Source organism: Chlorocebus sabaeus, chromosome 11 (genome assembly GCF_047675955.1).
Source record: "Chlorocebus sabaeus isolate Y175 chromosome 11, mChlSab1.0.hap1, whole genome shotgun sequence".
NCBI lineage: Eukaryota > Metazoa > Chordata > Mammalia > Primates > Cercopithecidae > Chlorocebus > Chlorocebus sabaeus.
Genome location: NC_132914.1, coordinates 55,296,894 through 55,310,848, shown reverse-complemented (window position 1 = coordinate 55,310,848; position 13,955 = coordinate 55,296,894). Strand labels below are relative to the sequence as shown.

The window sequence follows — 13,955 nt, the reverse complement described above, 5'->3', positions numbered from 1 at the left end:
CAGGCTGGAATGCCGTGGCCCGATCTTGGCTCACTGCAAGCTCCGCCTCCCGGGTTCACGCCATTCTCCTGCCTCAGCCTCCCGAGTAGCTGGCACTACAGGCGCCCGCCACCACACCCAGCTAACTTTTTGTATTTTTAGTAGAGACGGGGTTTCACCGTGTTAGCCAGGATGGTCTTGATCTCCTGACCTCATGCTCCGCCCACCTCGGCCTCCCAAATCCCAGCTCACGCTGGGATTACAGGCGTGAGCCACCGCGCGCAGCCTGAGACTACACATTTCATACGGGAATTACCCCCTACCTCCCACCCCAGGTAAAATAACAGAAACCAAGAAATAAAGTTGTCACAAAACAACAACACAAGAAATGTGGGTAACATTTTATGTTTATTTTCAATGTGTGTTTATATTCATTATCCATTTATGACTCACAACAAACTTGTGTAGTTGGTGAATGGGTTCTGGAATTTGTCCAAGGTCACCTAGAAAGGCAGGGGTGGAATCCATTGAACAAAGCGAATAAATATTTATTGAATGAGCACAATATCTGTGTGTGCCAGGAACTGTGTTAGGCTTCTGGGGACTAGACATGAGTAAATCACAGCCCTACCCTCCACGGTAATTTAATGGTGAGAAAATGAAAATCAAAAATGTCCATGCAAGACAAATTAAGGTCCCATAAGAAGAACAAACAGTTAAAGGGTCTCAGGGAGAAAGAAATCACATTCAAGCAAGGGGCTCAGGAAAGAGGCAAAGAATAATGAAGATTTTGACAGGTGGCAAGAGCCTTTCAGGCAGAGGATTATCATAAAGAGTGAGAAAGAAGTCAGGAAACTTTAGTGTGGTTTTAGAGAACAAAGAGTACATTTTTTGTAATTTGGCCAGAGGTCCAATACATGTAGCAAAGGAGTAGGAAATGCAATAGGAAGGTAATTTGGGATAACATGGACACAGACTAAGTACCAAGCAGAGGAGCTTGTTCTTGCTTCTATAGGCAGTGAAAGCTAATCAGAGCTAATTTTGGAAGATCCCAAGAGTTTGCAGAATGGACTGAAGGAGAAAGCATGGAGGCAGGGAGTCCAAAGAAAGTGACTATGTGCCTAAGCAGTAAGTAAAGAGAGCCCCAACCAGAAGTACCAATGTGGGAAGAGAAAAGAGGTGAAGGCAAAACACATTAGGAACTGTGTTAGGCTTCAGGGGATTACAGATTAGGAAGGAAGGACTGATGAAGCTAAAGAAAAATCAAAGATGAAAACTTAGTACTGAGTCCAGTGTTCTGCACAGCATGATGTTCTGTGATCAAGGCTCTAACTCCGGAAAGCACGAAGAAACTACAGTCCAAAGGACAGCTCTGCAGCCTCAGCTTCGGAGCTGGGAGGACTTGACTTAGTTAGAGCCATGGTTCCACCAGATTCTATCTCTAAAAAGCAGGAAACAGGTGGTTTGAGGCTTCTTCCTTCTCAGCTCCTGAGCAAAAGCTGAGTTCTTGCACAACAGATTTTTAAGGCTTAATTCTTTCTTAAAAAATAAAAAACAAAAACAAAAAAAATCCTGGGCTAGCGCAGTGGCCCATACCTGTAATCCCAGCACTTTGGGAGGCAAGGCAGGTGGATCACTTGAGCCCAGGAGTTTGACACCACCCTGGGCAACATGGCAAAACCCTTCTCTACTGAAAACACAAAAATTAGCTGGGTGTGATGGCTCATGCTTCTAGTCCCAGCTACTTGGGGAGCTGACGCAGGAAGATCATCTGGGCCTTGAGAGGTTGAGGCTGTAATGAGCTGTGATCATGCATCTGCACTCCAGCCTGGGTGACAGAGTGAGACCCTGTCTCAAACAAAAGAAAAAAAATATCCCATAGAATTTTCTTTTAAGTCCATGGTGTATAAACAGCACTGAATGGAAGTGATCAGTGACAGTCTCTCTACAACCACTGCTCTCATATCCCATATACCTGCCTTAGCCCCTAAAAATCTTAGATACCTTACCATCCTCCTCCTCTGAGAACAGGAGCCAGGAACCTCCTTGGTGTTCTAACACTAGTGCTGCCAGAGCTCTGGGATTCCTGGTAAGCAGGCCCCTCACTGCACCTGCCCAAGAGTATCTGGGGTAACAAAGAGGGAAGGAAGAAAGTGAGAGAGGCCAGGGAAATCCATCCTTTTTGGTCTTCATGTTTGTGGCTCTGGAAACATGATTTTTGAGATACCCAGTTCCTTCATTAGGGCAAGAGACTGAGAAGAACAGCAGGGGTGATGTCAAGCAGGTCTTGGTTCCCTGTGCTTGGCCCTATAGATGTTGACATTTTCATCCTCATCCCGCTGAGCCAGCTCCAGTTGGAAATGCTGGGGCAGGAGGTGCTGAAAGAAGCTCTCTGTCCCGTGCTCCTCTCTCATCTTGGAGGCCAGATAGATGGTGCCATGGGGCCTGCACAGGTGTTGGAGGGTCCCCAGCAGCAGAGGGAAGGTGGGTTCCAGGTACACGATATCAGCCCCCAGCACCAGGTCATAGTCTCCAGGGAAGACATGATGGTCAATCCCCCAGGACAAGGCACGCACCTGGGCCTGGCCTCCAGCTGGCACATTGGCCTGGACGTTGCCCTGGATCTGTTCTAGGGCCAGGGGTAGGTCAGTGATGGTAACATCCCCCCCTGAGAGAGAGGAAGGAGGAAAAATGCAAGTCAGAGGGACCAACCAAGGGTTCTTGGCTCCTGCCTGGAAGGTCCAGAGACCTCAGAACATAGAGGACAATGTCTTGACAGCCCGGAGCCCACTCTGGCTTTTAGTTGCTTCAACCTCCATTTCACCCACTGCTATTCTCATTACCCTACATTCTACAACATCAACATTCTCTCTGAGCTAATCTTCAACCTCTCTGGCCAACACACAACAATCAGATGTCAGCAGAAGCCTGGGCAGGACTAAGCTGGAGATGGGTTCTGCACCCACCCCCACTGACACAAGCTTGCCTTAAGGGTCTGGAAAACTTCCCAGAAAATGTGACCTCAGCTGAGTCCTAAAGGACAAGTAGGAGTTAGTCAGGTGGAGCTTTCCAAGAAGAGAACAGTGAGTACGAAGGCCTGGGAGTGAGAGAGCATGGCATATTCAAGAAAGGCTGGATCTTAGAGGATATGGAAGGGGGAGAAAAGTGTCAAGACATGAGATAAGGGGAAAGTGATTATGATATGCTAAGGAGATTCAGGTTTGGTACTGAGGGCAATAGGCTTTAAGGGCAGAAACAGGGGTGAAGATGGTCAGATTAGCATCTCAGAAACCTTCATTCATGCAGTACATATAATTTGGAGCACCTACTAAGTGCTGGGTGTATAAGGTGAGCAAGACAATAACGCAGCTTTCTTTGTTTCATTCTAGAGGTAAAGACACGCTAGGTACTGCATCATAATCATGATGACTATGATAGAAAGAGAAGCAAGAAGTACTAGGAATCCATCCATTCATTCATTCATGTATTCATATTTATTATGTGCCTATATGCCAAGTGCTGAGAACATAATGATGAACCAAGAAGATAAGAATACCCCCTCACAGAGCTTATGGTCCAGTGGCAAGAAACAGATAACAACAACCAAAATAAATAAAATAAAATACACTGTACATCAGATGATCATATATGCCATGGTGAAGTCCCAAGCAGGGAAGGGGGATAAGAATTGCTTGAGGGATGGGGAGAAATGCAAGTTAGAGTGGACCAACCAAGCGTTCTCAGCTCCTACCTGGAAGGTCCAGAGACCTCAGGGCATAGAGGACAAAGTCTTAGCAACCTGAATGTAATTTTAAATTGAGTGGTCAGACCAGCCTGACCAAAATGGCAAAACCTCGTCTCTACTGAAAATACAAAAAATTAGCCAGGTGTGGTGGCGGGCGCCTGTAATCCCAGCTACTCGGGAGGCTGGCAGGAGAATCGCTTGAACCCGGGAGGCAGAGGTTGCAGTGAGCAGGGATCACGCCATTGCACTCCAGCCTGGGCGATAACAGCGAGACTCTATCTCAAAAAAAAAAAAAAAAAAGAATGGCACGTGCTGGCTGGCATGCTTTAGGAGGAGCACACTGGCTGCTGTGATGAGAAGAGTAAAGGAGGGCAAGGTCAGAAGCTAGGAGACCAGTTAGGAGGTGACGGCAACGACCCAGGTGAGAGATGATGATGGTTTAAACCAGGGCAGCAGCAATGGCTAAGAAATGGTCAGATCCTGAATATATTTTGAAGGTAGAGTCAACAGGATTTGCCAACAGATTGGATATGAAATATCAGAGAGAGAGAGAAGCTTGGGATGGGCCAGGCACGGTGGCTCACACCTGTAATCCCTTTGGATTACACTTTGGGAGGCCAATACGGGATGATTGCTTGAGTCCAGGAGTTTGAGACCAGCCTGGGCAACAGGGCAAAACCTCGTCTCTACAAAAAATACAAAAATTAGCTGGGTGTGGTGGCACGTGCCTATAGTCCCTGCTACTTGGGAGGCTGAGGTGGGAGGATCGCTTGAGCCTTGGGAGGTTGAAATGTCAGGGCTTTAGTGAGCCATGATTGCACCACTTTCACTCCAGCCTGGGCAACAGAGCGAGACCCTGTTTCAAAAAAAAAAAAAAGCTCAGGATGGTTTCTGGGTGTTTGGCCTGACCAACTAGAAGACCAAATTGCCACTCATTTAGATGAGGAAGGTTGCAGGAGGAGCAATTTGGACAGGAAGATCATGAGTTCATTTTCTGAGCACATTAAGTTTGACATAGACATCTATATCACATCAGACAACCACATGAAGATACTGAGTAGGCACTAGGTTATGCAAGCAAGTCTGGAGATAGAAATGGGATAGTCTTAGAGTCATGATCACCAACAGGGCATTTTTTTTTTTTTTCCCCGAGACGGAGTCTCACTCTTGTTGCCCAGGCTGGAGTGCAGTGGAACGATCTCGGCTCACTGCCGTCTCCGCCTCCCAGGTTTAAGCGATTCTCCGACCTCAGTCACGCAAGTAGCTGGGATTACAGGTGCCTGCCACCACGCCCAGTTAATTTTGTATTTTTAGTAGAGATAGGGTTTCACCATGTTGGTCAGGCTAGTCTCGAACTCCTGACCTCAGGTGATCCACCCACCTTAGCCTCCCAAAGTGCTGGGATTACAGGCGTGAGCCATCGTGCCCGGCTTCAACAGGACATTTAAAGGCATGAGGTGATGGGCTGCTCAGGAGCGAGGTAAACAAGAAAATGAGGGGATCAAAGGACTGCCCCTGAGCCCTGGGGCACTCACATTTTCAGTTGTGAAGATGAAAAAGAACCAACAAGAGAGCATGGAAAGGGAGTGCCTGCCAGGTAAGCAGAAACCAGAAGTGTGGTCCCCTGGAAACCAAAGGAATTGTTCCAAGGAGGAGGGAGTGTCAGCATCAAATACAAAGTCAACAAAGGTAGGCTGATAACTGACTCCTGCGTTTAACAACCTGGAGTTGGAAATGAAGCTCATGACTTTAACTAGAACAACTGGATTGAAGGGGGCACAGTGGAGTGAAAATCTGATCATAATGGTTTAAGGAAAGAATAGGAGGAGAGGAACTAGACACTAAATATTAACTTTTTTGAGGAGTTTTTTTTAAAACGGAGCATAGAAATGGAGTGATAGCTGGAGAGAGATGTAGGATCGAGTTTTTTTCTGAAATAGGAGAAATCATATCATATTTATATGCATTTTGTATTCCACATATTGCTACATATCGAATGATCCAAAGAAAAGGAAAAACTGAGAATGCAGGAGAAATGGGAGTGGGTGTTACTGGAACAACGTCTTTGAGTAGGCAGAAAGGTTTGGGGTCTTGTGACAAGTGGGGGTCTTGACCTTAGCTAGCATAGTATGTTCATCCATGGTAACAGGAGAGAAGGCACTGCACACAGATGCAGATGCAGTTACATAAGTAGATGTTGTGATAGGAATATGTGGACATTTTCAGAGAAAACAGAAGCAATCATTAGAGATAGGAAACACCTAGGCACAGTGGCTCACATTTGTAATCCCAGCACTTTGGGAGGCCAAGGCAGGTGGATCACCTGAGGTTAGGAGTTCGTGACCAGCCTGGCCAACATGGTGAAACCCCATCTCTACTAAAAATACAAAAATTAGCCAGGCATGGTGGTGTGTGCCTGTAATCCCAGCTACTTGGGAGGCTTAGACAGGAAAAGAGCTTGAACCTGGGAGGCAGAGGTTGCAGTGAATCAAGACTGCACTACTGCACTCTAGCCTGGGCAACAGAGTGAGACTCCATCTCAAAAAATAAAATAAAATAAAAGGATAGGAAGCAAAGTCATCAGGTGTGGGTGAAGATGGCAGAGGAGGCATTTGGAGGTTTGAGGAATAAGAAGGTAAGAAACAGTTGTTCAGGAGAGTGGCAGAAAAAGTGAACAAGAGAATGTACCAGGCTAGCTGGGAAGCACTTAGGACCCAACTAAGGTCAATGGTAACAAAGTTAAAATTAGCCCAGTTAGCACAGTTGTGTATGTACTAGGAGGGTCTGAATTAGCCTAGGAGTGGGAGTGCCAAGGACGCCTTCCCTTCGAAGTGATGTTTGAGCTAAGGAAGGAGGGATGCATATGCATTAAGCAAATGGTGAAAAGTTTCAGACAGAAAGTAAGCCTGGGTGAAGTCCCCAAAGAAGGGAACATCAGAGTAGGTTTGAGGAACTGATGGACGGGCAACAGGCAGCCCAAGAAAAACAAGAGAGAAAGAGGCACAGAAAGAAGGAGGCAGTACCTTGGAGGCCATGCCATAGGTGTTGGTTCTATCCTGAAAGCAACATGAAGCCACTGAAAGTTTGGGGCGGGAATACACGATTACAGTTTTATTTTGAAAATATCACTCTGACCACTGGGTGGAAGAACAGAGGTCTAGGTGAGGACAAGGAGTCAAAGCAGGAAGACCAGTGTGGCTGTTGTAGTAGTCCAGGCAAGTGATCGTGGTGGTTTGGACTGGGGAGCTGTCAGTGGAGATGGAAAAACATGAGAAGATTTAAGAGATTTTTAGGAGATAAATTGAAAAATGGACATGTAGGTGAGAAAGAGGGTTGTGTCAAACGTGATTTCTAGGTTTCCCACTGGGGGCACGGTGGTTTGATTCACTGACATAGGGAAGTCTGAGGGAGAAATGGGTTTGGTGGGGGAAGGTCACAAGATCTAGTTGGGTATGTCACACTTTCCCAGAAGAAGCTTGAAGACTCTTGTGAAAATTCAGGCAAGAGATGCCAGTGGCCTGAACTAGAGATGATGAAAAGAGGAGCAGACAACTGGGGAAGTATTAAAAGCATATAACTTGGCTCAGTGCAGTGGCTCACACCTGTAATCCCAACACTTTGGGATGCTGAGGTGGCCAGATCACTTGAGGCCAGGAGTTCATGACCAGCCTGGCCAACATGGCGAAACTCCGTCTCTACTAAAAATACAAAAATTAGTGAGGAATGGTGGCACATGACTATAATCCCAGCTACTCGGGAGGCTGAGGCAGGAGAATCGCTTGAACCAGGAGGCGGATGTTGTGGTGAGCCGAGATCATGCCACTGCATTGCAGCTTGGGTGGCAGAGTGAGACTCTGCTTCAAAAAGAAAAAAAAAAGAAAGAAAGAGAACATTTAACTCATAGGACTGGATGATTGCTGGAATGTGAGGAGAGAAAGTGAGGCACAAGATGACATCCAGCTTTCTGATTTGACAGCTAAATAGGAGGCAAAGAAGGAGAAGCCAATCTGGGAGCAAGTGAAGCTAGGTGTTCCCATCCATACTGCATGACTTTTCTCCCCCTTTTAGCATAGCTGCCTGCATCCACCCATGCTTCATGCAAAAACTGCTGTTGGCACCCTCCACTGTTTCTGAGCCTGCTGTGTTCACACTGTTCACCTCCTCCTCACCTGACAGAGCTTTCCTTGATGGATTCCCAGGGAGTCATGGTAGACATGGATAGAGCATGTCCACAGGCTCCACGCATACCTCACCAGAGTTCTTGTTACATGACATCGTCCTCTGTCTCCCTCACTAGACCATAAGCTCCTTGGGGAGAGAAAATCTATCTTACTCATTGTTGAATCCCCAATACCTAGCATGATTCTTGGTACATAGGGGACTTGAAATACATTTTGGTTGAATTAATAGAAGAATGAATGCCTGCCTCTGGAAAGATTTCCCTTTTTTTATTTTTGAGACAGAGTTTCGCTCTTGTTGCCCAGGCTAGAGTACAATGGTGTGATCTCAGCTCACTGCAACCTACACCTCCCGGGTTCAAGCGATTCTCCTGCGTCAGCCGCCCAAGTAGCTGGGATTACAGGCATATGCCATCACACCCGGCTAATTTTGTGTTTTTAGTAGAGACGGGGTTTCACCATGTTGGTCAGGCTGGTCTCAAACTCCTGACCTCAGGTGATCCACCCACCTTGGCCTCCCAAAGTGCTGGGATTATAGGCATGAGCCACTGCGCCCAGCTAGACTTCCCTTAATATGACCTAGTTCTGTCCCTATGAACAAATACATGTTAATTTACATTCCTAGAGAGATGACATTGTAAGAATTTTTAAATGAGTGCTTTCAGTTTGAGGTTTTGTCTGCCGATTAGATTATAATTTGTGAAACTGTTTCCTCTGTAGTTTTTGGTTCTTGACAAAAGAGAAGCAAATTTTTCCTTACCTTTTCCTTTTCCAAGTCTGCAGTGTCTAATTCTAACCCCACTTCCTACAAAACACATCCTAACCCTTGGAAACTCATAAGCTTGTTTCTCTTAGCAATAAAAAACTAAGGAATCTGAAACATATTCATAGTAAAGTTATAAAGCACTCACGAAGTTTAATGTCTGCAAGTCTCCCTACAGAGTACCCCCACATGTGCATCTTGACAGAAAACCATCTTCAAAACCAAGGCGCTTTTAAGTGATAGCATTCTCCATAAAATCACAAAGAGCAACACAAGGCTGGGTGTCTTGGCTCACGCCTGTAATCCCAGGTGCTTCTCAAGGCAGTTGGATCACCTGAGGTCAGGAGCTCGAGACCAGCCTGGCCAACATGGTGAAACTCTGTCTTCTACTAAAAATACAAAACTTAGCCGGGTATGGTAGCACAAGCCTGTAATCCCAACTACTTGGGAGGCTGAGGCATGAGAATTGCTTGAACCCGGGAGGCGGCGGTTGCAGCGAGTGGGGATAGCGCCACTGCAGTCCAGCCTGGGCGACAGAGTGAGACTCCGTCTCAAAAAAATAAAAACCAAAAAAAAAAAAGAGCCACACGATAGAAACAACTCCTTCTTATAGGCCTGCCTGAGTTTTATTTCCTGCCCTCCCCAATCACCCACCCTAGGTGCTTTAACAGGCAATTCCCGCTGTCTGGCATACAGAAGTAGGCGCCAAAACAAAAACAAATAAAAAAAAGTTTGTTAAAAAGAAGGGGTTGGACTGGGCCCAAAGTACTCCCCTCTCCCCCAGTGATCCACGAAGTGACCATTTCTCCGCGCCCCTGGGTCCCCACTCTTTCCCGCCACAAAGCCAGCTCACGCACCCTGCAGCGCTGCCAAGATCCCCACGATGCCTGTCCCCGCACCCAGTTCGATCACCTTCTTGCCTCGGAAATCCACATTTTGACTCTCGAAATAATTGCACAGGCTCAGGGCCTACGGGAGAAAAGAGAGAGAAAAAGACAGTTGTGAGGATGGCTCCATATGGGAGAGGCGGAGTCCGGGATCTGGACCTCCCACGGACCCTCACCCGGCGCAGCCCACTCCTCACCGCGTCCCACACGCGCGCCGCCACCCCGAGACGGGACCCAAAGTTCTGCGTGATGGTCAGCACATGCCCACAGAAACAGAACTGGCTCTTCTCCGAGTAAGAGTCCGCAAAGAGCCCGACCTCCCGTGGGAACACCGATTCCGACTCAGATTCGGGATCTGGGCCGGGGTCCGCCATCCGGCCCGCCAAGGGAGTGCCCGGGCACCACGGCCAGCGCTCAGATCCCGGCTCCGGAGCGGGGTAGAGGTTGGGGGCCGCGAGCCGTCTTGGTGCCCCTGTGGCACGAGCCCCGCCTCCCTGTGTTTGCCCTCCTTCCTCCAGTTCGACTTCCTGGAGGTGGAATGAGGAGCTGCCCCTCCCGCCCCGGCCCCGAGCGCACACGCGACGAAACCCACACAGGACCACACGAGACAGACCCGGCGGACTGGTCGGAGACCAGGAGTGAGGGGGGAGGAGCGAGGACTGATGCTACTGTAGGAGGTGAGGTGTCTAGACCCCTTTCACCTGTGGGGTACACAGGTGCCTGCAACCAGGATGGTAACCCAGACGAGGCAGAAGCAAGCTAAGAGAAAATGTTGGGTCCCTGGGCCTGGCCTCACCCTCCCAGTTGGAGGCTAACGGTGCGGAGGTTCCCTCCAGCACTCGCTCCTTACAGCCCTCGCGACCCAGCCCTGCCCAGCCCAGCCGAATTTGCTCTTGGGTCTTTAAGGGGCGGGAACTGCCCCTAACGCGCATGGCTGCGTCATTAACCTGCGCCTCTGGCCTGTGCCTCCACGTGGATTTGGTAGAGAAACCCCGGACTGGGATCATGGCAGCCGAGACTTGGAACGTGGCCGGAGCAGAGGCCCCGCCGCCCCAGAAGCGCTACTACCGGCAACGTGCTCACTCCAACCCCATGGCGGACCACACGCTGCGCTAGTGAGGAGTGGGCAGAGGGACAGATAGGAGGGAGGGATTCTCAAAGCAGCCGGGAGAGCAGTTGTGCTGCGACTGCTGGGAGGATTTGGGATAGACCCGGGAGGATCAGATGGGTGACGTCAGTTTTAGGGGTGGGACCGGGAGATTCGACCCAGAGTGGAGTTGGCGGGTTGGGAGTGGGCGTGGCGTTCGGGCCTAAGACTGGGTAGCAGTGCTAAGTTTGGGAAGAGGAATAAATTGTTACTGAGACTGAAGTGATAGAGGCAGAATGTCGTTTCCATCTTTTGCTTTTGTTTGTTGGATTTAATAAAAAGGCAAACATATACACAATCCTGCCCGCACCTTCCCTTCCCTCCCCGCAGAGCACAAACACAAAGTAGGATCCCAGTGCATTAGGCAGCCAGTCTCAGGATAAGGGGAACTTGTGCCCCAGAAAGGGCAGCTACCCGGCCAGGGTCACATAAACCGCCAGAAGTGGAGTTGAGCAGGTCAGCGTTTATGGGCCTCATGATGGGCCTATGATTCACACTGGGAGTTAAGGGTGGTTTCCATTGTCCCTCTTAGAGGCCACAGGGCCCAGTGTTACAGAATTTTTGAGAAACCCTCCTCCCATTTACCTCCCACCCTCACCCACCCACACACTTTCACAGTACCACTTCTGCAATAGTGTGACCAACCACCTCATGCTTCTTATGTCTTCTTTCCAATAGCCCTGTGAAGCCAGAGGAGATGGACTGGTCTGAGCTATACCCAGAGTTCTTCGCTCCACTCACTCAAAATCAGAGCCACGAAGACCCAAAGGATAAGAAAGAAAAGAGAGCTCAGGCCCAAGTGGAGTTTGCAGACATAGGCTGTGGCTATGGTGGCCTGTTAGGTAACACTTAGGCCCTCTCTCTGGGGTGAGAAGAGGCCTAGTAGTTTCTGCTGCCTCAGCGGCTTTTGTGGGGGGTCATAATCGGCCTTTCCCCTTTCGTCCAGACACTGGTGACATCAGCATGGAGAGGCTCCACCTTCCCTCTACTCTGGGTCTGTGACCTTTGCCCTGGAGAGTGGAGGGGGCTGCCTCAAATGCTTCTTAAAACCCGGGTTGTCCTTTATGGTGTCAATCCCTACATGAGCCATTTCACCTGCCAGGTACCGGGTCAGTGAGCTGGTCAGCACAAGCATCAGAGATTAGCCATTGTGGCCAGTGATCCTGAACTGTCTTTCTCAGGGATTCTACCATCTCCCCTCCCCTTTGCCCCTCCCTCGCCAGATCTCATTCCTTCTGCCCCACACTCCTGTTTTTTTGGGTTCCTCTTGTATTGTCTATATTGTCGCACCCATGCATGCCAAGCCACTCCCTATTTTTAGATCTTCCCAAACAGATAACATTCTGATAGAGAGGAAGAGCATGGTACATAGAGGCAGAAAACCTTGGTTTAAGGTCCAGTTCTGCCTGGGCACAGTGGCTCACACCTGTAATCCCAACACTTCGGGAGGCTGAGGCAGGTGAACCACTTGAGGCCAGGAGTTAAAGACCAGCTACTCAGGAGGCTGAGACACAAGAATTGCATGAACTTGAGAGGCAGGGATTGCAGTGAGCTGAGATTGTGCCACTGCACTCCAGCCTGGGTGACAGAGCAAGACTCTATCTCAAATAAATAAGTTCCAGTTCTCAGTTTCCTCATCTTCACAATTTACCACAGAGTGTTATAAGGATGAAATAATACAATGTGTGAAAACACTGTGGAAACTCTATAGCAATGGCAAATATACATGTATTCTCAGCCCTCCCATTCTGGTCCTGATGACAATTTTCATTTCTCCCCCAGCCTCTTCAGCATAATACTATCCATATATGTATCTCTGTCCTCTCTTGCCATTCTGGACTTTGGTAGTTGCAGATTGAGGCTTCCTTTCCTGTGTTGACCCCTTTGCACTTCCTACAAGTATATGGTTGATGATTCCATTGCTATTTCTGTGTCCAGTGGAACTGTCACCGCTGTTCCCAGATACACTGATTCTGGGTCTAGAGATCCGGGTGAAGGTCTCAGACTATGTACAAGACCGGATTCGGGCCCTACGCGCAGCTCCCGGAGGTGGCTTCCAGAACATCGCCTGTCTCCGCAGCAATGCCATGAAGCACCTTCCTAACTTCTTCTACAAGGGCCAGGTGGGGAGGGGCCCTGGTGGGTTAGGCTGGTAGGCAGGTGGGGGCATGGAGGCCAGGCTCTCACAACCCTGTTGGTGCGTGTCTGTCTCACAGCTGACAAAGATGTTCTTCCTCTTCCCCGACCCACATTTCAAGCGGACAAAGCACAAGTGGCGAATCATCAGTCCCACCCTGCTAGCAGAATATGCCTACGTGCTGAGAATTGGGGTGAGTTGGGATGGGAGGGAGGATGGGATGAGTAGCCTATTCAGGGGCCCTTCACTAAGAATTCAGTGGTGGTGCTGAATTCAGGGACTCACACCACCACTCCCATCATCTGGCTGCTAATGATGTTGCATGCAGCCTCCTGTCTAGGGTGATTTTGCCTATGCAGGGGCTGGTATATACCATAACCGATGTGCTGGAGCTACACGACTGGATGTGCACTCATTTCGAAGAGCACCCGCTGTTTGAGCGTGTGCCTCTGGAGGACCTGGTGAGTAGGGAATCTACAGGATATGGAGGCCCTTTCCAGAGTGGTTCTATATTTGAACTTAGCTCAGTGCCAGGAGGATGGGATGGGTGTCTAAGGGCCAGGGGCAGTCTGAACAGTGGGCACTTATTGGACCCTTCCTTCTCCCAGAGTGAAGACCCCATTGTGGGACATCTAGGCACCTCAACTGAGGAGGGGAAGAAAGTTCTACGTAATGGAGGGAAGAATTTCCCAGCCATCTTCCGAAGAATACAAGATCCCGTCCTCCAGGCAGTGACCCCCCAAACCAGCCTGCCTGGTCACTGACTGCTTACTCTACCTTAGCTGGACCTCGTCTCCCAGGGACTAGAGAAAAGAGCAGGAGTCCTGGGTCTTCCCAGTTGAGACTGCTGGAGCTGAGACACAGTACTCTCTCAAAGAAGGTGGGGAGCTGCCCAGGGCAGAACCCACTGGTGTTCATGACTACCCCTGGCTCTTCTCACCTTGTCCCTCCACTGCCAACAGAAAACAAAGCAGCTGACTGAGATGGTCAAAGGACTTTGGACCATAGGGAATCTTTGGAAGGCTATGGGGTCTTGCTCTCCCTTCTCCTTGTGAGATCTCTCCTCAGCTAGAATGAGGAATGTAGTCTATCTAAACTGCTTGCTAGGCTCAATTACCA

The 13,955-nt window shown here is 49.0% G+C and overlaps 2 protein-coding genes across 4 annotated transcripts; one reads left to right on the top strand and one right to left on the bottom strand.

Moving 5' to 3' along the window:
• Positions 1-368: 368 nt before the first annotated feature.
• EEF1AKMT3 (EEF1A lysine methyltransferase 3) lies at positions 369-10,107 on the bottom strand. 2 transcript variants are annotated; one of them, XM_008003843.3, is made up of 3 exons: positions 9,750-10,107; positions 9,523-9,634; positions 369-2,647 (listed from the first exon to the last, which is right to left on the bottom strand). In XM_008003843.3, the coding sequence occupies exons 1-3, from the start codon at positions 9,924-9,926 to the stop codon at positions 2,256-2,258; spliced, it is 681 nt and encodes a 226-aa protein (XP_008002034.1). In that variant the 5' UTR covers positions 9,927-10,107; the 3' UTR covers positions 369-2,255. The 2 variants fall into 2 exon arrangements, with proteins under 2 accessions (XP_008002034.1, XP_008002038.1); XM_008003847.3 differs by having other exon boundaries at positions 9,870-10,107.
• Positions 10,108-10,109: 2 nt separating this feature from the next.
• On the top strand, positions 10,110-13,949 carry METTL1 (methyltransferase 1, tRNA methylguanosine). Of its 2 annotated transcripts, XM_008003848.3 has the most exons (7): positions 10,110-10,229; positions 10,538-10,667; positions 11,378-11,541; positions 12,638-12,822; positions 12,916-13,029; positions 13,196-13,297; positions 13,445-13,949. In XM_008003848.3, the coding sequence occupies exons 2-7, from the start codon at positions 10,558-10,560 to the stop codon at positions 13,598-13,600; spliced, it is 831 nt and encodes a 276-aa protein (XP_008002039.3). In that variant the 5' UTR covers positions 10,110-10,229; positions 10,538-10,557; the 3' UTR covers positions 13,601-13,949. The 2 variants fall into 2 exon arrangements, with proteins under 2 accessions (XP_008002039.3, XP_072877002.1); XM_073020901.1 differs by lacking the exon at positions 10,110-10,229 and having other exon boundaries at positions 10,360-10,667.
• The last annotated feature ends 6 nt before the right edge of the window (positions 13,950-13,955 follow it).